Source organism: Corythoichthys intestinalis, chromosome 11, assembly GCF_030265065.1.
Source record: "Corythoichthys intestinalis isolate RoL2023-P3 chromosome 11, ASM3026506v1, whole genome shotgun sequence".
NCBI classification, from domain to species: Eukaryota; Metazoa; Chordata; class Actinopteri; order Syngnathiformes; family Syngnathidae; genus Corythoichthys; species Corythoichthys intestinalis.
Window position 1 is genome coordinate 26383618 of NC_080405.1, and position 24214 is coordinate 26407831.

The following is a 24214-nucleotide window of genomic DNA, read 5'->3' on the forward strand; positions in this document are numbered from 1 at the left end:
AAATGAACTGTATTTATTAGGGCTGTCAAATTTATCGCGTTCACGGGCGGTTATTAATTTTTTTGATTAAACACGTTAAAATATTTGACGCAATTAACCTATGCACGGAATGACCCGTTAATTTGTTGCCTCATAGTTTACAATGACGCCGTTTTAGCACATTGAGAGCGAAAAGGCAGAGAAATGCGAGTGGGCACAGGCGTTCATTGGACCGTGCCTTTTATTAGCTTAAGCTTTGGCAGCCTCTACTAACAGTCATGGTTGCCAAACTTCCCATCATGCATTTGGGCCGAGCAAGAGACAATCTTTTTCTTAACACGCCTAATTGAACACAACGGAGAACATACTGTATACCATTTGCAGCCACCACTGACAGTCATGGTTGCCCAACTTCCCATCATGCATTTGGGCAGTGCAGGAGATGTTATTTTTCTTAACACGCCTAATTGAACACAACACAGGACATACTGTATACCATTTGCAGCCATCACTGACAGTTATGGTTGCCCAACTTCCCATCATGTATTGGGGCGGAACAGTTAAGGGTTAGGGTTAGGCACAATGTGCAGGAGATGTTATTTTTCTTAACAAGCCTAATTGAACACAACACAGGACATATTCTATACCATTTGCAGCCACCACTGACAGTTATGGTTGCCCAACTTCCCATCATGCATTGGGGCGGAACAGTTAAGGGTTAGGCACAACAAAATAATATTCCTATCTCTCAAAAAAAATGTTCACAAAAAGAAAAGCGACGTGGCTGAAAACGAAAATATTATGAGGGGTTTTAATATAAAATTACTATAACTTGTACTCAAATTATCTTTTAAGAACTCCAAGTCTTTCTATCCGTGGATCCCTTTAACAGAAAGAATGTTAATAATGTTAATGCCATCTTGTGGATTTATTGTTATAATAAACAAATACAGTACTTATGTACAGTATGTTGAATGTTTATGTCCGTCTTGTGTCTTATCTTTCCATTCCAACAATTTACAGAAAATTATGGCATATTTTAGAGATGGTTTGAATTGCGATTAATTATGATTAATTAATTTTTAAGCTGTGATTAACTCGATTAAAATTTTAATCGTTTGACAGCCCTCGTATTAATATTGACCATAAAGTAACTTTGGATCATTACTACTTACAACCCTCAAACTAAATTAACAAAACACATCAACAATCTCCCAACTGTGCCAATGACTTTAATTATTATGATCGTTATGCACAAGCACTCCTGGTTGTGGCTTACAGGAAATATACGCAGCGCCAAAGGCTCACGTGTCAATCATCGTTAAACCTGCGCAAAAGTTGCAACTTGTACAAGTGAGAGGGTGTTCTCAGCGGCGTGAGCGTCAAAGCTTGAGTGGATTTGAGTGGACCCACTCAATGACGTATTTAAGAAAGACAAGCATTTTTCTACGTTATTCTCGTTTGAAAATAATTCACATTATGAAGGCAGCACATAGGAACAATAACATGTAAAAGTCACTTCTGTGATCCACCACACAGTGGTGCCTCTTTATGTTGTATATTGAATTTGTTCTTCATTTGCTACCTACTTTTTGGGGAGTCAAGTGTGATCATGTGTGCGTGGTCCGTTGTACTCCCAAGTGGCGAGTGGTTGAGCTGGATTTATTTATTTTTGTCTATTAAAAGTGAATAAGTGGATGTCTGCTCCCTTTTTTACCTGTTATGCATTCATCCTGCCCTGCCGCGCGTTACACATGTTTGGAACATTTTTTTCCCTCTTTTTTAAACAAAAAACTTTTTTTTTGGTATCGGATCGGAACTCAGATTATCAAAATCAGGTGACTCGGGCTCAGGTGCAAAAATATGTGATCGGGACATCCCTCGTTGCGAGTATGATTGGAAAAACAATCTCTCTATATATACCTGCCAAAGCCAATTCGCTTGTGTCTTGAATCCTATTTTGAGGTCCGTTCACGGCAATCTTGAGTTTGACATTTTTGGACGGGAGCTGCTTCAGTTGCTCAAAGACCTTCCTGCCCTAAAAACATTCATAAAAGTAGAGATGTAGACCGGGCTGACTGTCATGTCAAGCCGAACCACTCTTCTTACCTGAGCGTCGTCAGTTTCGGCGAACTCCGAAAGGTTGCTCCGCAGCGACATGTAGAAAGCAGCGATGCTGACCGAGCTGTTGGCCTTGTCCAGCAGCTGGAGCCAGCTGACCGCTGTACTCTGCTGCGGTGAAGGGCTGGACGGGTAGAGACCCTGGGGGATACTCTCCACCAGATGAACTCTAAACACAGAAAAGTAAATCATTGGTTATGTTATGATTTTTAACTCATTCACTGCCCAGGCATAAGTGTTGTATTCACAGAGTATGTGTTATGGTAGTTAGTAAAAGAAAAAAAAATGTTATGTGAAAAACTCAATTTGACGGCAACAGGTGTCCAGTCCATTTTGACTGGGAGGACTGTCGCCAACTACGGTAGCCAATTAGTTAAACGTCACTAACAACCTTCTCAGTTCGAATGGATTGGACGTCAATCGCCCCCAATGTCAGTCAATGAGTTAAGATAATAAGCATCCTGTTCCTGTTTTTCATCATTTTGACAAGATAAAAATACAAATTCCTTACCTACAATCTTTGCTACATTTCTCTGTAATGGGGCCCATGCCCTCCAGCCAGTGCAGCTCCATATGAGCAGCGAGCTGGCTGACCGACATGGGAATGCCAAAGCGCCATGCGTGCATCGCAACAAGCAACAAAGTCGCCGGCAGCAAGAGGCGGAGGATGAGGCTGCCACATCCGGATCGCTGCCAACAGAGAACATTTTTCAACCTGAAGTGAAGGGTGCGGTGAAAATCGACAACAGCTTGACTATAAGAATGAAAAACATGTTGGGAATGTTTTAGCCTTCCAAAGCTATTTTTGAGGGGGTGTAGGAAAACTCTTAAACGACTATAGGGCAATGGCACCACTATGGGGTGGCCAGGGGTGGCCACGGTCCCCCGTGAAAAATTAACTAGCCACCCCCCTGGCTACATTCTGTAGACCTTTTCAAATTAGTAACAATAAATACAACTAGGGCTGTCAAATTTATCGCGTTTATGCGCGGTAATTAATTTTTTAAATTAATCACGTTAAAATATTTGATGCAATTAACTAGGGCTGCAGCTATCGAATATTTTAGTAATTGAGTAATCGACTGAAAATTCTATCGATCAATCGAGTAATCGGATAAAACAATTTTTTTAGGTAGAGAGCAATTATAAATATAGATGAGAAAACAAAAGACATTTCATCTAATATTGAACCATTTTCAGTCAATCAATGTCTTTATTTTCGATGTACATTGTTGAAAACGGCCAACAATTGCATCTCAAATGTGACCTAAAAAAAAAAAAAACTTTTAGATCTTATAAAAAATATATACAGTGCCTTGCAAAAGTATTCGGCCCCCTTGAATCTTGCAACCTTTCGCCACATTTCAGGCTTCAAACATAAAGATATGAAATTTAATTTTTTTGTCAAGAATCAACAACAAGTGGGACACAATCGTGAAGTGGAACAACATTTATTGGATCATTTAAACTTTTTTTAACAAATAAAAAACTGAAAAGTGGGGCGTGCAATATTATTCGGCCCCTTTACTTTCAGTGCAGCAAACTCACTCCAGAAGTTCAGTGAGGATCTCTGAATGATCCAATGTTGTCCTAAATGACCGATGATGATAAACAGAATCCACCTCTGTGTAATCAAGTCGCCGTATAAATGCACCTGCTCTGTGATAGTCTCAGGGTTCTGTTTAAAGTGCAGAGAGCATTATGAAAACCAAGGAACACACGAGGCAGGTCCGAGATACTGTTGTGGAGAAGTTTAAAGCCGGATTTGGATACAAAAAGATTTCCCAAGCTTTAAACATCTCAAGGAGCACTGTGCAAGCCATCATATTGAAATGGAAGGAGCATCAGACCACTGCAAATCTACCAAGACCCGGCTGTCCATCCAAACTTTCTTCTCAAACAAGGAGAAAACTGATCAGAGATGCAGCCAAGAGGCCCATGCTCACTCTGGATGAACTGCAGAGATCTACAGCTGAGGTGGGAGAGTCTGTGCATAGGACAACAATCAGTCGTACACTGCACAAATCTGGCCGTTATGGAAGAGTGGCAAGAAGAAAGCCATTTTTCAAAGATATCCATAAAAAGTCTCGTTTAAAGTTTGCCACAAGCCACCTGGGAGACACACCAAACATGTGGAAGAAGGTGCTCTGGTCAGATGAAACCAAAATTGAACTTTTTGGCCACAATGCAAAACGATATGTTTGGTGTAAAAGCAACACAGCTCATCACCCTGAACACACCATCCCCACTGTCAAACATGGTGATGGCAGCATCATGGTTTGGGCCTGGTTTTCTTCAGCAGGGACGGGGAAGATGGTTAAAATTGACAGGAAGATGGATGCAGCCAAATACAGGAACATTCTGGAAGAAAACCTGTTGGTATGTGCACAAGACCTGAGACTGGGACGGAGATTTATCTTCCAACAGGACAATGATCCAAAACATAAAGCCAAATCTACAATGGAATGGTTCAAAAATAAACGTATCCAGGTGTTAGAATGGCCAAGTCAAAGTCCAGACCTGAATCCAATCGAGAATCTGTGGAAAGAGCTGAAGACTGCTGTTCACAAACACTCTCCATCCAACCTCGCTGAGCTCGAGCTGTTTTGCAAGGAAGAATGGGCAAGAATGTCAGTCTCTCGATGTGCAAAACTGATAGATACATACCCCAAGTGACTTGCAGCTGTAATTGGAGCAAAAGGTGGCGCTACAAAGTATTAACGCAAGGGGGCCGAATAATATTGCACGCCCCACTTTTCAGTTTTTTATTTGTTAAAAAAGTTTAAATTATCCAATGAATTTTGTTCCACTTCACGATTGTGTCCCACTTGTTGTTGATTCTTGACAAAAAATTAAAATTTTATATCTTTATGTTTGAAGCCTGAAATGTGGCGAAAGGTTGCAAGGTTCAAGGGGGCCGAATACTTTTGCAAGGCACTGTATATTTCTTACCTAAAAATGTCATTACGCTTGATAACACACATCACTTAAAAGTCAGGTGTTTTTCCCACGTGTTTCAATTGAATTTCCACTTGTGTCAAGCTATAAGTTCTAGTTAAGTTTTAAGTTAGTCTAAACTGTAAGTCCTGATAGGATTTTGAGTTTTTGCAGTGTTCAAAATAAATGTTGTGCTGTATTGGAGCACATTAGGCACCAGTGCAACATGGTGTTTTATCTAGCAATGACTACTGAGCTAAAATTGACAGTTAGCATTATTAAGTTTTTATTTTACACCCTAATCACTCTACAGCACCGTTTTCACAGATTTAATAAAGCCTGTATGTAAGAGTTAGTTATGCATCTACAGTGGTCATAATGAATAGAAACCTAGCCCTCCGCAGGGATAACGTTACATGAGAGAGTGACAGTAACGTTAATCTTATTTATGAGCGCTGAGAAGTGTACTGCTTTAAGATGGCGGCTGTTTTATCTACGCTGCCGAGTCGATAATTTCGCATCTAGTTCTACGGACATGTGATATCTATGACACGCATCAGACGCTACCTGCTACCACCGTAGCAATATGCGGGCGTAGTTTTTAGCAACGTCGACGCAGGTTTTTCAGTTTTTAAACTCGAGTTACTCGAGTATTCGTTTCAGCTCTACAATTAACGCATGCACGGAATGACCCGTTCATGCGTTGCCTCAAACAGTTCAGAATGACGCCGTTTTAGCACATTGAGAGCGAAAAGGCAGAGAAATGCGGGTGGACACACTTTTTCTTGACACGCTTAATTGAACACAACGCAGAACATACTGTATAGCATTTGCAGCCACTACTAACAGTCATGGTTGCCCAACTTCCCATCATGCATTTGGGCAGAGCAGGAGACTTTTTTTTTTTTAACACGCTTATTTGAACACACCGCAGAAGATATTGTACACTATTTGTAGCCACCACTGACAGTCGTGGTTGCCCAACTTCCTATCATGCATTTCGGCAGATCAGTTGAGTCGCTACAGTATTATTTAGTGAAAGCACAACAAAAATAATATTCCTGTCGCTCAAAAAAAAAAAAAAAAAAAAAAAAAGATGTTCACAAAAAGAAAAGCGCTCAATGCACAGAGAACTGGCATTCCCAATCAAAATAGCTATGTGAAATACACATAAAACTTGACTCGACTTTGCCTTGGCAAGATCTCCAATTTAAAACTCGCCATTGACACCTTGTGGTGTATTTCAATCACTACCTTACGTAGTTAAAGACACTGTGGAAGAACGGCAGGGAGCCCATGTGCCAATGGCGAGCTACTAGTTTTTTTTTTTTTGATAGAAAATTTTACAAATTTTATTAAAACGAAACCGTTAAGAGGGGGTTTAATATACAATTGCTATACTTGTACTCAATTTTATCTTTTAAGAACTACAAGTCTTTCTATCCGTGGATCCCTATAACAGAAAGAATGTAAATAATGTTAATGCCATCTTGTGGATTTATTGTTAGAATGAACAAATACAGTTCAGTCTTGTGTCTTATCTTTCCATTCCAACGATAATTTACACAAAAATGTGGCATATTTTAGAGATGGTTTGAATTGTGATTAATTACGATTAATTAATTTTTAAGCAGTGATTAACTCGATTAAAAATTTTAATCGTTTGACAGCCCTAAATATAACACAATAAAGCAAAGTATATCGGGAGGAATTTTTAAAGTATGCAACTCACAAATTCCTTGGACCGGAAATAATTGAAAAAAAAATGTTTAAAACTAAAAAAATAACTGCTTACAAACGCCACCATTCCGTGACATCCATTTAGTGCTACAACGATTAATCGATAAACTCGAGTAATCAATTAGCAAAAAAGATTCGAATTAAACTTTGCTGCATCGAGTATTCGTTTCATTAAAGTGGCGTTGTAGTAGTGGTTTATTTTCAAAGTGTTTGCATTTAGTTTTATTGATTTGGGTGGATACACTGCCCTCTTGTCTGCCTTATTTCACATGGGTGAATCCAGCTGCTCCCTGTTAAGACCAACATTAGCTTTTGTTTGAGCTAACGTTTTTTTAGTGCATTCGTAAGTTCGTTCATATGTATATTTAGCTGTTTTTTTGCGGAAATATGTGTCTGAACCATTTGTTAAGAGCATTGTAAAAAAAAAAAAAACAGCATTTTATAGCATTTCATCTAGCAGACTTTTGCTACACAAGTTAGCCAATTGTTCTTTTGTTGTACATAGATTGGCGGCTGAGCTCAGGTACTTTAATTTTTAATGTTCCTTATCAGATTACTCGATTATTCGAACTAACTAGTTCATCGATTAATCGACTGCCAAAATAATCGATAGCTGCAGCCCTACATCCATTATACCCACGGACATATTTTCAAGCACAGGTGTATGCTTTTATGGTGTGGACCGATACCGGTAACTCACGATTACTGTGGCGATAATGATAATTATACGATTGTATGCTCGCGATAGACAGTAACTATGATATTCCATATTTCATAAAAAATTTCTTCAACGATATATCACAATATACAGTGGGGCAAATAAGTATTTAGTCAACCACCAATTGTGCAAGTTCTCCTACTTGAAAAGATCAGAGAGGCCTGTAACTGTCAACATGGGTAAACCTCAACCATGAGAGACAGAATGTGAAAAAAAAAACAGAAAATCACATTGTTTCATTTTTAAAGTATTTCCTAATTAGAGTGGAAAATAAGTATTTGGTCACCTACAAACAAGCAAGATTTCTGGCTGTCAAAGAGGTCTAACGAGGCTCCACTCCACTCGTTACCTGTATTAATGGAACCTGTTTTAACTCATTATCAGTATAAAAGACAGCTGTCCACAACCTCAGTCAGTCACACTCCACACTCCACTATGGCCAAGACCAAAGAGCTGTTGAAGGACACCAGAGACAAAATTGTAGACCTGCATCAGGCTGGGAAGACTGAATCTGCAATAGGTAAAATGCTTGGTGTAAATAAATCAACTGCGGGAGCAATTATTAGAAAACGGAAGACATACAAGACCACTTATAATCTCCCACGATTTGGGGCTCCATGCAAGATCTCACCCCATGGCGTCAAAATGATAAGAACTGTGAGCAAACATCCCAGAACCACACAAGAAGAGGAGAAATACTGAATTGCATCTGAAGAACACCATACCCACTGAGAAGCATGGGGGTGGAAACATCATGCTTTGGGGCTGTTTTTCTGCAAAAAGACCAGGATGACTGATCTGTGTAAAGCATGGCTGTCCAAACCTGTCCTCAATGGCCGCTGTGGGTCCTGGTTTTTGTTCCTACCAATCGAGCACAGACAGTTTAACCAATTAGGTTTGTGCTAAAACAAGCAGCACCTGACTGCAATCAACTGATTACACTTGTGAAACACCAGATTGGTGAAAAGATGTCGTCTTGTTGTGTAGGAATGAAATCCAGCACCCACTGCGGCCCTATGTGGAATAGTTTGGACACCACTGGTGTAAAGGAAAGAATGAATAGAGAGATTTTGAGTAAAAATCTCCTATCAGCAAGGGCATTGAAGATGAGACGAGGCTGGGTCTTTCAGCATGACAATGATCCCATACACACAGCCAGGGCAACAAAGGAGTGGCTTCGTAAGAAGCATTTCAAGGTCCTGGAGTGGCCTAGCCAGTCTCCAGATCGCAGCCCCATAGAAAATCTGTGGAGGGAGTTGAAAGTCCGTGTTGCCCAACGACAGCCCCAAAACATCACTGCTCTAGAGGAGATCTGCATGGAGGAATGGGCCAAAATACGAGCAACAGTGTGCGAAAAGCTTGTGAAGAGTGACAGAAAACGTTTGGCCTCCGTTATTGCCAACAAAGGGTACATAAAAAAAGTATTGAGATGAATTTTGGTATTGACCAAATCCTTATTTTCCACCATGATTTGCAAATAAATTCTTTAAAAATCAAACATTGTGATTTTATAGGTTTTTCTTCCCCACATTCCGTCTCTCATGGGTGAGGTTTACCCATGTTGACAATTACAGGCCTCTCTAATATTTTCAAGTGGGAGAACTTGCACAATTAGTGGTTGACTAAATACTTATTTGCCCCACTGTATGTGACTGGAAAAATACCCATAAATATTATAAAGTAGGAGTGGGAACCTCTTGGTACCTCACGATACGATACACGATACAAAGCTTACGATAACGATCTCACGATATGGCGATACAACGATTATCAATACATTGGTCAGTAAATCAACCTAAGATATTCTACAAAACGACTAATAAACAGAAAAACTAGCTTCTGTTGTGAATGACTTTACCACTAGTAGACATCCAATGAATGTCCATGGCCATCAGTGGCAGCCAATGCTAGGCAACGAGGTAATTTTGGGGCATTTCAGATCATTACTTTATTGATTTTGAAACACTTCCTGTTCATTTCGGGGCATTTTATGAGTCACTTCCTGTTGATTTTGGGTTACGGAACAGGAAGTGGCCCAGGAATCTCCCAAATGAATCGGCAGCGACTCAACCTCAACAGGAAGCGACCTGTAAATGCACTAAAATGAACAAAGATTCGACTTGTAAATGGACTGAAAATCAGAAAGAGTGACTGTGAATGTTTTGGTTTCGAATGAATGAACGTTCGTTCGACCCTCCCAGTCTAAATGGATTGGGCGTCGAGCGCCATCAATGGCAGCCATAGAGTTAACTGAGACACTATTATAGTTTAAAATTTTGATAGCCAACTTGTTGGTTCCTTTTTCGTTTTTTAACATCGACAGCTTTTTAAAGCGATATCTTGATTCCTGGCAGGTGCATATCGATAACCTTTTGGAATACAAAATATCACGATATATCACCATTTCGATATTTTGTCACACCCCTATTATAGTAATTATGCATTTATTCAATGCCAAAACTTAAACAATGTACAAAGAAATGTGCATTTTCCTAGTGCCTCACTGCACTAGTTGTGTAAAATCTAAACACTGCATAGCTGGGCAATTAATGTGCATGAACATTAAAAGCATTTTTTAAGTAAACCAGGACAGTGCACTTTTGCTGGTACTGAAAAGTCATTATCAACTTTATTTTGCATGGTACCTCAATGCCTCTTAGTTTTGTTAAAGTTATCACTGCACAGCTGGACAAGTTAAAGTGCGTGAACATTAATAACATGTTTTGATTTACTCATCCGTTTTATTTGTTGTAATGACTTTTAGCGTGATGCATTGTTTTCTTTCTCAATTTTATTGTACTTCCCTGCCTTTTATCTATTATCTACTTTATTTTGCTTTGTTCTAAAGCACTTTGAGGACCTCTCAGGTTTTTGTAAAGGGCTATAAAAATACATTTGAATTTATGTAAACCAGGACAGAGCACTGCTTTCTAAAACTGAAATGTCAGTAGCAACTTTGTTTTTCTGTGTTTGCATTTGCCACAATTGCTCCATCGGTTCTTCTGATATTGCTTTATCGTCTTCCTCTTTTATTAACTCCTCACCAGCAGCTTAATTTCACTCACAAGATTAGCGCTCCCCAAACAGGACTGGAGAAATTAGGTAGACGATGACAATGGGGTAAATCCATCATGTATGTTGCAATAAAATATCAACATCGATTAGAGATTGACCGATATGGGTTTTTCAGGAGCAATACGATTATTAATAGTTTGAGGGGCCGATAACAGATTTTTGTAGGCGATATTCATTTGCAGTAAAAGAGTAAAACTTGAATAATGGAAACCATAGACTTCATAGTATAATATGTAATTTATGAAGTCTATGTGCAAACATTGATCTTCCTTGAAATGCCTAAAGCATGCTTTCTGAATCACACAAATCGAAAATAATAGCTCCAGAAGTGCCTATATTTAATAGACTTAAAACCCAGAGGGTGTGGGTTCGATTCTCTGCCCTGATGACCTTGTCTAAGTATCCTTGAGCAAGATACTAAACCCTGCGTTGCTCCTGGTGCTGCGTCACCACTAGGTAGATGAGGATATACAGGGTGTCCATAAAGTCTCTTTACCATTTCAAAAATGTATTAAGAATGCAATTGATTAGATATTTCATTCAGATTTGTTCTATTGTACTCAGTGTTTATTAAAGTTTTTTTATTACACTGCATTTGTGAGTTTTTCTTCATCGAGACATCAATTTCTGCAAATGTTTACCTTGACCTTTTAACTGAATATGTGGCACCACAACTGAATGACCTTCAACCAACCATCATTTTTCAGCAAGATGGTGCACGACCACATTGGAGGCTGCATGTTCGTGGGTTCCTCAATCAAACATTTCCAGACCGAAATCCGATGGATTGGAAGGGATGGGCCAATTCCTCGGCCGCCACGTTCACCAGATATCTCTCCCCTGGACTTCTTTCTATGGGGCTATGTTAAAGATATCGTGTATCGAACAAAGATAAGGGACATTACTGACCTTTAAGCAAAGAATTAATGATGCCATTGCCACAATTGATGAGGCTAAGCTACAGCGAATATGGCAAGAAATCGAGTACCGTCTTGATGTGCTTCGTGCAACTAATTGTGCCCATGTAGAAGTGTATTAAAAGAGGTCAAAAAAAAAAAAAAAAACCTTCAATAAACGCTGAATACAATACAACAAATCTGAATAAAATATCTAATCAATTGCATTTTTAATACATTTTTGAAATGGTAAAGAGACTTTATGGACACCCTGTGGTGTGAAGCGCATTGAGGGCCTTAAAAAGGTTTCCATTTACCATTAACATTTAACCAATCAAAGGACGGGGTGAACACTAGCTCATGAGACAGCAGGCAGGAGAGGGAGGGGCTGCTGGATCCAAGTCAAAATAAACCAGTTTTAATTTTTGATTTTTCTGATTTTTTTCATATCAGAAACAGTTTGATTGCACTGCTTTGCAGGAAAGAGAGTGAGAGGCTGTGGGGACGTACGATCATGAAGCAGAAAAACAAATACAGTGGTACCTCCACATATGAAGTTATGTTGTTCCAGGACTTTGTAAGTCGAAATGGTCATATGTCGAGCAGGATTTTAGAATACATTATAATTCCATTGATTCGTTCAGCAGCACAAAACCTACACTAAATCCTTAACAAATACTGCTGTTACTATTGCAGATAGCAATTACAAAGATTAAAACGAATACATTATGCATAAAAATCCGAATAATAATATAATAATAGTAATACCTGTAATAATGTAACGAATCGGGTTCTAATGTGGCGGACACTTTTTTTTTTGTACCTGAAAACACCACGGGGCTGACGTGACGGTGAGATAGAGTGCGGTTCTATTTTACTTCCTATTTTAATGTTTTGATGCTAGCATTATGTTGATGGAATAAATGATTAGAAACTTGACGAAGCTGGCAGTTTGGCGATGTTACCACAATGATAATTCCCATCTTAACTTAAAAAGACTGGCGAACAGAGGAGGACCGTCATAGACAGTCTACAGCTGTATTGTTGAGCGAGCCATATCACGGATGTGCACCTCACGCTCATATTTTTCCATCATATCTATCTCCATGTCAATGGTAACAGTAAGCATCACCTTTTTCCCTTTTTTTCACCACTTTCACTAACATTGTTGGTTTCCATGTTGATTTCTCTCACAAGAAAATCTGCCATGCGTCTGTCTTGCGTTAAAAAGTACTAAAGTAAAAAGTAAGAAAAACTGCGGTGCTGTCGTAGATTGTCATACTTCGAGCACGTCGTTGGATGTACAGTAGAAACAAATGGCGAGTCAAATTTTACGTCAGATGTCGAAAAGAACGCATGTCGAAGCGATCGTATGTCGAGGTACAACTTTATATAATTTTTAAATTAAAAACCTGATCGTTTTCGCCGGATTCCAAAGCTCTTAAAAATTGTGTGATAAGCCCGATTTCCGATGTGATCCCTAGCCACTACTGTTAATAAAAAACTAGAATTTTCAACTCCATATCGATACTCAAAAAAATACTTGATAGATCCAAAACCGAAAAAAAAAACAATGTTAATTTTTTAAATTAAGTGTATCAGCACCACGTACGATGACAGCCTTATCTATTCTATTCCATCATGTTGCTATTCAAAACTAACTTGTAACTCTTTAAATGAGTTTATTACTCATAGATGTCCAATCTGTTTGAACGTGTCTTCCACTTGAAACGGATTGAACGTCTAGCACCGTCAAAGAAAACCAATGAGTCAACAAGCAAATTGCATAATTATCCTCTATTAGCGTTACTATTGAGATTAATGCAAAATCAAATTTACCCTATGGCAATAAATGCTGGTGACATGTCGTAGTGCAAAAACGAATAACCGGGTATCAATACTATTTCTGCAATTAAATATCGTATCAGGACATGACATTTCACTATCAATACTAGGCCTGTCGCGATAACAAATTTTAGTGTGCGATAATATATCTCTTAAATTATTGCGATATTATTGCGCCCCCCAATTTTTTTTTTTAAACCAATTTACAATAACACAGTGAGAATACAGTATATATTAATAGATCAAGTACACCCGTTTAAACGCAATAAATATTTACTCTTAAATTCAAAAATACTTTTTAAGAATTCACAACTAAAAGCAATAGACCACGCCTCTTAAGTAAAAGACAACAATATTAATATCGCACAGAAACACAGAATAAAATGTGTTTTTCAAGAAAAAAAGATAAAATTGCACTTAACAACTTAAGCATTTAGGCAAATGAAAACTTTTCCCGTCATAGCTTCTGATATGGTGTTCCATAGGGATGCAACGATACAGTTAATTCACAGTTCGGTACGATTTTCGATACGGGGGACAAGATTTTCGATCCGATTCAATACATTTAATGCTCTGGAAAAATAAAAATAACAATTGTATTTTTTGTTTCGTTTTTTTTTTTTTTTGTTGCTAACGAGCAAAAATTGCCATCATATAAACATCAATTTTAGTGCATAATATTTATGTGCTTACTTCTTACTGATCTGAAGAAATTTTGTATAAAACAATCTTTACTGTTTGTAAAGTGAGGCGGGGCACACTGTTGATTGCTACAGCTCTCTTAGCAGCTAGGTTTACTACATGAGCAAGACCTCCTATTTGTGGTCCGAATCCATCTGTGTCACGTACTGAATTAACAATATTTGCAGCATTATCTATAGTCACTGGTATGGATTGATTTGGCCTTCTTAACTTCCATTCAGTCATGGTGGTTTATAATTCATCGATGGACTACGTGTCCCATAATCACTCTGGGCTCATGTAGCCAATGGCACGGGATGTAGCACATCTAGTTTGCTATTTCATGATATCTAGTGTGTGCGCTCATAAAAAAGTTGGCAAACGCCACAGTCGCGTCTGCTCATTACTGCACAACACCAGCACATGACAATTGACTTTCATAAACAGGACGAGTTTGAAGCATAGCGCTCTTAATTTGCCACTCAATGTTCATCATGTCAGCTGTCCGTTGTCAAAGCGAGGTTGCTCGTAGCAGCCAAGTCAGTAACAATGTTTTGGCGGACTTCGTTGTAAATATCCAGTGTTGTACCGAAAAATAGCCGCCCCGCGTGAAAGGCCACCCCTGACGGGAGCGCCCACAGTCAACAACACCGGTACGCCGGAGATGGTCCGCAGTCAATCCGGAGCACTGATGCAGCCGGTATACGTTGAACAAAAGGATATAATAGGACGATTGGCTCCGGCGCCATTTTTTGCCGGACCTGAAACGAAGATGCATTTTGCGTAGTTGGTAACAAGGAATCCGAACTTTTAACAGCACGTCTGCCGCACGCACGTGCATGCGAGGTGATAAATCGCAGCGGAAAAATTACCGCCTTCATTTTTATTTATTGTGCGATAAATGGAATTATTGCATATTGCGACAGGCTTAATCAATACTTTTGACAAGCCTAATGGCCACCCCTGTAAACAATTTTTGAAGGAGCCACAGCTACACGATTAAAGCTAGGCAGCTAGTAAACTCACTTTTGTTGACTTGGTAGACCGGGTTTTGACAGGCTGCTCTGCCGTCACTGGCCAGGCCGACTTGTCATGAATTCCAGCATTTTCCTTAATATCAACATCTTCATTGACTATTTTGCTCGCTTGCCTCTCCATTTTTTTCTTTATATCCCCGCAGTCACCCATCGCCAGGTCATCCTCGCTGTCGAAGTCTGATGAAGATTTTAAGCTCTTTGACTCCGCCGCATTCGGGTCTTCGTTCTCCCATGGTGGTTTTTCGTTCACAATAGCCTCTGCTTGGCTCACATCGGGTATGCAAGGGAGCGCTTTGGATATCTTTAGAGGAATATTGCTCTCTATTGCAATACGAGGCCTCTGTGGGTCTTCTTCTTGAAGTGGATTACGGCTGAGTAGTTCCACACAAGGAAGGTGACTTGAGGAACTCTCAAATTTGGGGTAATGACTGTTGTCTTCCTCTTTAATGAAATTCTCTTCTGCTCTCAGGGCAGGCCTGGGGCTAACTATGAGACTGGGCTGCAGTCCTTCAGACAAAACAGAGTGTTTGGGTGCAGTTCCTGTCGCAGTTTCTAAGCTCCTCAAGATGGCAGGGACCTCAGAACCAACTCTGGGTATGCGAACTGTTGGAAAGGGGTGTGTTTTTTCACGAGCCTCAGGCAATTTGGACTTTGATGTGTCAGCACTTGCAGGCTGAACAACAGCAGGAGGATCTTTTTTGGAGACAGGCAGTTCTGGGCTGGCAATGACAGGCCGTTTCAGCATAGTAGGGATGCGGGAGGCAGGCTTTGCACTTTTGCGGCTCAGGTCATCTTTATCCTCAAATTCTCTTTTGGCGGCCTTATTACCGAGACGTTCCAGCATAATGCTGCAGTTCCTCAGATCCTGAAGAGGACACAACAAATGTGGTGAAAAACTATAAGAATGCTGCATTTCGTCACTTGGAAATCAATTTATTCAGCGTCAACCATTTTTACAATGAAGGTCAATTCTGCTTGGAAAACTGTTGTTTTAAGGGTTAAGGTTGTTTCGTAGAGGAGGAATGCCAGGGTTCTTTCAATTATGATGTGGAGGAATCCCAAACCTCAACCTCATCTTTGAAATATTTTTGTTTCGATGCCATTTTGGTGTAACCTGTCACTTCCAAAATTTTATCCGTGTTTGAACCTTCAAAATTCTATACTTAAGAGTTCAGGATACATCGAACTGTAGGTAGGCCATTAGAATATATTGAATAATACGCGGAAATGTGTCATTTAAACCATCCGAGAATTTTGAAGTAGTAAAAATCAGTTCAAAAGGTGTTTATCTATATTACTCAAAAGAGATTTTAAAGGGAACCTCGGACTTAAAGAATTATTGGCAATCCACAATTGTTGTCCTTTACTAAAATATTTTACTAGAAACACATAAAATATTGTCATTGATCTAAAAATCTGTGGACAAAATGCATTAATGTAGTAGACACATTTCATTAGCTGATATATTTATCTCATGTGAAATGTAGCAAGTTGTAAAACTAATATAATTACACCAATGCATGTTTGCAATCAAACTTTAACATTAAATATCTTGAATATTTTAGCCAACCAGCACAAAAATCTTTTTCTTTTCCAATTCATGTGATCACAGCAAATATGATTTAGCCATTTGGATCTCTGAAGCAGATCTTTTCCAAAAATTTTGTAGAGCAGTGGAATCAATACCATCAATATTTTTATGTATAATATACTGTACAATGCCTTAAAAATGGAGTCGTGACAATATGTTAAGTGACGATAAAATCAAATCAATTATTTAAAAAACATTTTTTATTTATTTATTAATATGCTGTTTTGTTAAAGGGAACCTCAGACTTAAAGACTTGTAGGCTCCAATAAGCCACAATTGTTCATTTTTACTAAAATATGTTATTGATTAGAAACACATAAAATATTTCCATTGTTTTAAAAATCTGAATGTATAATATTTAGTACATGTTTTGACCTACGGAGGGCGCCATGTTTTATAGACGCTAGGGTGATGACGTAGAATCGTAGATTGTCACTGTCACTTAAATATTACTGGGTTACCGCCATTCCTTCAACGTGGCGAGACCTCCAACACATGCGCTCATTGGCAAAAAGCGGCGAGTACTTACTATTTGCGTTTTTATTGAGTCTATTATTACCTTTCATTGCCTCAAAATACTTTTTGCATGTCACGCAAAGTGTTTTCTTGTTTGCACGTGTTTCCCTCTCATACTTTTAATCATTGTGTTGTGGTAACTTTAAAGCAGATTGTTGATCTGTTGACCACATTACTCACGTAGCATATTTAAACCACCCTTATTTGATATTATTATGTTTAAGTATTTTCTTAAGGCATCTTTACTATGTTCTGTCTGAATGCATCTAAACAAAACAAGCTGAAAGCACATGGTAGCACTTTGGGTGTCGAACTCGCCTCTTGCAGCACGTTTTGCCGGTGTAGCACATTTTGGCAGAACACTTTTTTTCCTCTCGTCACGTTTTAGCCTGTCTTTCCTGTTCATTTTGCTTTTGCTGCTCGTTTTGTTTAATATTGACAGTGCTGTCATGCTCATTAATATTCCTCTCTGGTTCAAATTGAAAGGGTTGAACAGATGACGTTTATGTTGCAAGAGTCATACTCTGGAGGCCCGGCAGCGTAACCACGTGACGTCACCGCCCTGCGATGTTAACAACAATGGAGACCTACTAGTTGAACTAATTTTACAAATTGTATGAAAACGAAAACATCAAGAGGGGGTTCAATATCAAATTATTTTAACTCATAATAAGGTTTATCTTTTAAGAAGTACATGTCTTTCTATCTATAGATTCCTTTACCCCACTAAAATAACACTGAACTGACGTGGATTCATCAATTTTTGCAAGGTGAATGATTACTGCAAACCCTGCACAATTACAGTGGGGCAAATAAGTATTTAGTCAACCACCAATTGTGCAAGTTCTTCTACTTGAAAAGATTAGAGAGGCCTGTAATTGTCAACATGGGTAAACCTCAACCATGAGAGACAGAATGTGGAAAAAAAAAAATCACATTATTTGATTTTAAAGAATTTATTTCCGAATTAGAGTGGAAAATAAGTATTTGGTCACCTACAAACAAGCAAGATGTCTGGCTGTCAAAGAGGTCTAACTTCTTCTAACGAGGTCTAACGAGGCTCCACTCATTACCTGTATTAATGCCACCTGTTTTAACTCATTATCGGTATAAAAAACACCTGTCCACAACTTCAATCATTCACACTCCAAACTCCACTATGGCCGAGATCAAAGAGCTGTCGAAGGACACCAGAGACAAAATTGTACACCTGCACCAGGCTGGGAAGACTGAATCTGCAATAGGTAAAACGCTTGGTGTAAAGAAATCAGCTGCGGGAGCAATTATTAGAAAATTGAAGACATACAAGACCACTGATAATCTCCCTCAATCTGGGGTTACATGCAAGATCTCACCCCGTGGCGTATAAATGATAACAAGAACGGTGAGCAAAAATCCCAGAACCACACGGGGGGACCTCGTGAATGACCTACAGAGAGCTGGGACCACAGTAACAAAGGCAACTATCAGTAACACAATGCGTCGCCAGGCACTCAAATCCTGCACTGCCAGACGTGTCCCCCTGCTGAAGAAAGTACACATCCAGGCACGTCTGCGGTTCGCTAGAGAGCATTTGGATGGTCCAGAAGAGGACTGGGAGAATGTGTTATGGTCAGATGAAACCAAAATAGAACTTTTTGGTAGAAACACAGAGACCAAAGGGACCAGGACGACTGATCTGTGTAAAGGAAAGAATAAATGGGGCCATGTATTGAGAGATTTTGAGTGAAAATCTCCATCCATCAGCAAGGGCATTGAAGATGAGATGCGGCTGGGTCTTTCAGCATGACAATGATCCCAAACACACAGCCAGGGCAACAAAGGTAAGAAGCATGGTAAGAAGCATTTCAAGGTCCTGGAGTGGCCACGCCAGTCTCCAGATCTCAACCCCATAGAAAATCTGTGGAGGAAGTTGAAAGTCCGTGTTGCCCAATGACAGCCCCAAAACATCACTGCTCTAGAGGAGATCTGCATGGAGGAATGGGCCAAAATACCAGCAACAGTGTGTGAAAAGCTTTTGAAGAGTTACAGAAAACGTTTGGCCTCCGTTTTTGCCAACAAAGGGTAAATAACAAAGTATTGAGATGAACTTTTGGTATTGACCATATACTTATTCTCCACCATGATTTGCAAATAAATTCTTTAAGAATCAAACAATTTGATTTTCTGCCCCCCCCCACACACACACACATTCTGTCTCTCATGGTTGAGGTTTACCCATGTTGACAATTACAAGCCTCTCTAATATTTTCAAGTGGGAGAACTTGCACAATTAGAGGTAGACTAAATACTTATTTGCCCCACAGTATTTCTGTGCGTGTTTGTTTGTTCTAGTCATCAGGCAATCAAACGTGCGTTTGAGGGGAAAAAATGGACCGGCACATTCAGCAAGTGAAAAGGGGTGAATGTAAGTGTAAACATAATGAAAATACAGTAACTCACTAAATAACGGAAGAGTCAATTCTATTCTTACAACATGTGGGAAGACATAAATTATTATCATTAATAATCATCATCAATTATAATCATTATATAATTCAAATAAGGTTGCTTAAAAGTTGGTGTGGACAATTCGAACATCCTTAAAGGTTGGTAGTGTTATGTCCCTACCGTCCCTAATCCCCATCCAAACCTACGCCCTTGTATTGCAGTATATCACATAATTCAATGAAGTTTCTATATTTGAAGCAATGTGAAGACAGATAGAAAGGTTTTGTTGCTGTTACTGTAGTTAGGTTCAACTTGTTTTAATCTTCAGTTTGGCTCAACTAGTTGACCTGAGTTAATCTGAGTCCCATTCGTCTTAAATTATTCATTGAATACTTTTAAATTATAAATAGACAAGGTAGGTAGACAAGATACACTGATTACATTTGCATTATAGACAAGTCGTGTAAAACTGGATTGTCAGAGAAAGATACAGTACATCGTAATTCTCTATATGCAAACTAGGAGTGGGAACCTCTTGGAAATAGCTACAACGCTCAAGTAGGTCGAAAATCGAAATCCAGCGTAGAGCTGCTGCACCTTAAAACATGTTTTGTTTTCTCCTTGAGATAACTGTTGTTGTGAATTGGTCTAAACAAATAAAAATTGATTTGATTTTATTTGATGTAGAACACATCCATAACTGAACAGTATGGACATGCAGGTGACGAATTGACAATGTTTTTTTTTTTTTTAGGTAACCTATTGTGGTTCCTCGGTTTTATTATTATTATTATTATAGTTATTCTTTGTTCCGCAGCCACTTTGAGCTCAATTTTACCTCCTTAGAATGCTTCAAAATGCACCAAAATCGGCAAGCAGGTCAAGACAGGTGTTATCTTTGATACGGTGTAAAGACAAATTCCAAATTCACTATGTAGTAGGCCTGAACGACATTGGAAAAAACTATTGCTGCGATTTTTTTGGGGTTTGCGATATATTGCGATATTAAAAAAAATGTACATATATTTTTTTCAAGAAATTATCACAAGATGACTTAAATAGCTGTTTGGAAAGACTTTAGATGACTCACCATCACCACAGTGTAGTCATCCCTTGTTTTTCGCGGTTAATGGGGACCAGAACCCGCCGCGATAAGTGAAAAACCGTAAAGTAGCGCACCTCCCCCATTTTTTTTTTTTTTTTTTGTGTGTGTGTTTTTTGTGCCCAATGTATTTATTCAGATTTAGCATTGGAAAGAGATACATATAAGACATGTTTTTTTCTCACTTTTCCCCCCAAAGTGATTTTAAAAATGTATATAAATAAATGGTTTTTAAGCACTTCAAATGTCATAATTATGATAAGTTTTAAACATAACTGTCCAACCAAATCATTTTTGAACAAGAATAAAGTACTGTAGCAGATAAATGCTTGGCTTTATTAAATGCTTCTGTTTATCTACTTTAGCTGTGACCGTTGAAGTGACATGTAGAAATTTCAAACTCCTCATGATCACTTCTGGCATTTAAATGTCTCCAACGTCCCCATAGTACACACATTCATTCCAGCGCGGCTTCCTTGCAACTGTTTAACAAGTTAAACGATGATTGACAGATGCCCGTGTGAAGTCTGCTTCTTTGGCCAGATCAAAGCCATCGTTGTGCCGCACTGACTGAGAGGATCAAAAGGCTGGGAGAGGGAGGGTAGGAGGCTGTGCGCAGACCAGAAAGTGAGGTGTATGTGGATCAAAAAAAAAAGAAAAACTATCGCACGTGCTTGCGATGGGACTATTGCGCACACGCACATCGCGATGGCGATGTTTAAACGATATATCGTTCAGGCTTACTATGTAGCGCCCCCTAGCAGCCATTCTTTGTCCCGCCAACGCGTTGAGCCCTACTTTGACCCCCTCAGAATGCTTCAAAACTCACCAAACTCAACAGCCAGGTGAACACTGGTGAAAACCTTGATAAAATGTAAAAATCAAAATATGTGTAAATGTGTGTAGCGCCCCCTAGGAACAAAACAAACATTTCATTTTTTTTTAAGGTGAAAGAGGAGGTAACAACGCAAAGGTTAAAAGTTAGAACACATTAGTACTAAATGAATGGGACACCATACGCGGTGCCCAGACTGCCGTTAATACTACTGTACATCCAGTTTTCTTTGGGTGGGCAGAGCGTGTCCGTGGATGGGCACTGCCCACCCCTGCCCCCCGGTAACGCCCCTGATTGACACCTTTTTAAACGATATCTCGATTCTTAACAGGAGCATATCGATAACCTTTTAGGATACAAAGTATCACGATATATCTCCATTTCGATATTTTGTCACACCCCTAATGCAAACAGTGTGTGTTCTAGTAATAAGTGTAATACTACCATGTCATCGGGCTCTTCCTCTTCCCCATCAGTCTGGGGTCTCTCCATCTCTACACTTTGTACAACGTCAGAGTCCGAGTCCGATGACTCCTGGGGCAAAAACAAAACAAAAAAGCAAAACAAACAAGTGGGTCAGTGAATAAGACCAAAACACGACAAATAATGAATGCAACGACCGGTAAGGTAAAGTACCTAAAGAAATGAGTCATCTTAGTCACGTAAAAAAAACGTGCAGAGAATGAAAAGACCTACCATGACGCGGTGGTTTGCGCGTTTGAACGCACAATGCTTCACAATCAACAACACAAAGCTCGTGACGATTAGTAAATGCAACTCGTAGATGAATATTGTATAAACCGTTTGTTTCTCCTGCTTCTTTTTCTTGTTTTTCCTTCCTTTTTAATTTCCGGTTTAATCAGCTAGCGATGCTACCGTGGACCTCAACGAGGAACTACGTGGCTCGCTGCGAAGTAGAGGTTTGTTCGGCTGAGGAGGGTAGGGAGGCGGAAAACTTGAGTAACGCTACTCACCGCGTAAGTTGGTCTCTTCTGTAGGCGGCTCGGAGACTTCCTCCTCACTATGGGTGTTTCTTCTGTTTCACTCACCTCTTCGTCTGCTGCCTCACCGACGTGCACTGATTTTCTGGACCGCAGAACCATCGGCATTGTTAAAATTTGACACAGCAACTTTTAAAGATGAAAATAAGAAGAACACACTGCAGCTAACAAACCGACACGTGGACTTAATATGCTGCAGTTTGACACGATGGTTTGGGGTTCAATCAATCTATCTTTCGTAGAGCACGTAAACAAGAATCTGAAGAAACCGCGAATTCCTGTTATTTCTGATTGGTGGTTGGAATCAAAAACGCAAACTCCACCTATCACAGGTGACGCACGCGACGTAACCCGGAAATACCAACGTGAATTTCGTCTTACGGAAAGAGAACCATATAAAACGAGATGTCCGTTGGGCGCTGCGAACCAACGGGGCCAAGCGTTATCAAATGTCGGCCATTTTGGAACAAGCTGTTCTTTAAATATAACATTTTTAGCGCTGCGACGATTAATCAATTAACAAGTATTTGATTAAAAAAAGATTCAAATTATATGTTGCTCCCCTGAGTATTCGTTTAAGTGGCGTTGTAATGGTTTATTTTAAAAGTGTTTGCATTTAGTTTTATTGATTTGGGTGGATACACTGCCTTATAGTCTCCCTCATTTCACATGGGTGAATCCAGGTGCTCCCTGTTAAGACCAACATAAGCTAAGTTTTTGTTAGAGTTAATGTTTTTTTTTTTTTTTTTAAATGCATTCGTAATTTAGTTTATATGGTAAATTTAGCCTATTTTTGTGGGAATATGTGTTTGAATAATTTGTTAAGAGTATTGTACAAAACGTTAGCATTTTATAACATTTAAACTAGCGGACTTTTGCTATGTAAGTTAGCCAATTCTTCTTTTGTTGTACATAGATCCTCATTTATTTATTTATTATACCGTTTGAGGCTCAGCTTAGGTAATTTTCATGTTCCTTATCCGATTACTCGATTATTCGAACTAATGGTTCACCGATTAATCGACTGCTAAAATAATCGATCGCTGCAGCCCTAAACATTATAGTTAATTGATCATGGATTTTGAAATAACTGTGGCGGAAAACACTCAGGTGACTTGAAGTTCCGCTCTCAGACCCCCAATTTGGCCAAATTTCAAAATTTTCCCATATGCATGTGTGATACATCATTGGAAAGCTTAAAATCTCAATTTTCTGGGGGAAGAAAAATTTTGACCAGGAGGGCATTTTTATTTCATTTATTTATTTTCAAACAGCAAAACACTAACTGGAGGCGAGAGCATGAGAGAGCAGAATTAAAGACGCCATGATTTTAACGAGATATTATCGCGTACTTACCTCTTTTCGATCCCAAAACTCCGTGTAGGACGTATCACCGAGTGTCAAGACACAGCTGTGAATGGCCACAGCCGGATATTTGGGGGGATTTTATGGATGAAACATGGTAATATAACAAGGGTCGTGATGCAGAAATCGTAGACATCAAGGAGTGCTCGAGATTTTCATTTTCATATATTTACCCATTTAAATGCCCCCCCCCCCCATTTTTCTGTTTGGATCGATTATTTATCATCAGAAATATATATTTTTTTTTTACTAAATATTAGACATCAATGAATGATTCTAAGCTAAAAATGACAGACATTTCAAATAATAAAACAAAACAAAAAACAAAAGCGGTTGCGTGACGTC

At 39.1% G+C, this 24214-nt stretch overlaps 1 protein-coding gene across 1 annotated transcript in view; it reads right to left on the minus strand.

Annotated features, from left to right (window-relative positions):
- Positions 1-22717, minus strand: part of pld7 (phospholipase D family, member 7) — a 28067-nt gene extending 5350 nt beyond the window's left edge. Inside the window, exons 1-7 of the mRNA XM_057849809.1 lie at positions 22678-22717; positions 22478-22589; positions 21948-22037; positions 15019-15894; positions 2612-2790; positions 2089-2269; positions 1903-2017 (exon numbers count right to left, since the gene is read on the minus strand). Coding sequence (XP_057705792.1) covers positions 1903-2017; positions 2089-2269; positions 2612-2790; positions 15019-15894; positions 21948-21995 — 1399 coding nt within the window. The 5' untranslated portion in view covers positions 21996-22037; positions 22478-22589; positions 22678-22717. The remainder of the gene's footprint in view (positions 1-1902; positions 2018-2088; positions 2270-2611; positions 2791-15018; positions 15895-21947; positions 22038-22477; positions 22590-22677) is intronic.
- Between the last annotated feature and the right edge of the window lie 1497 nt (positions 22718-24214).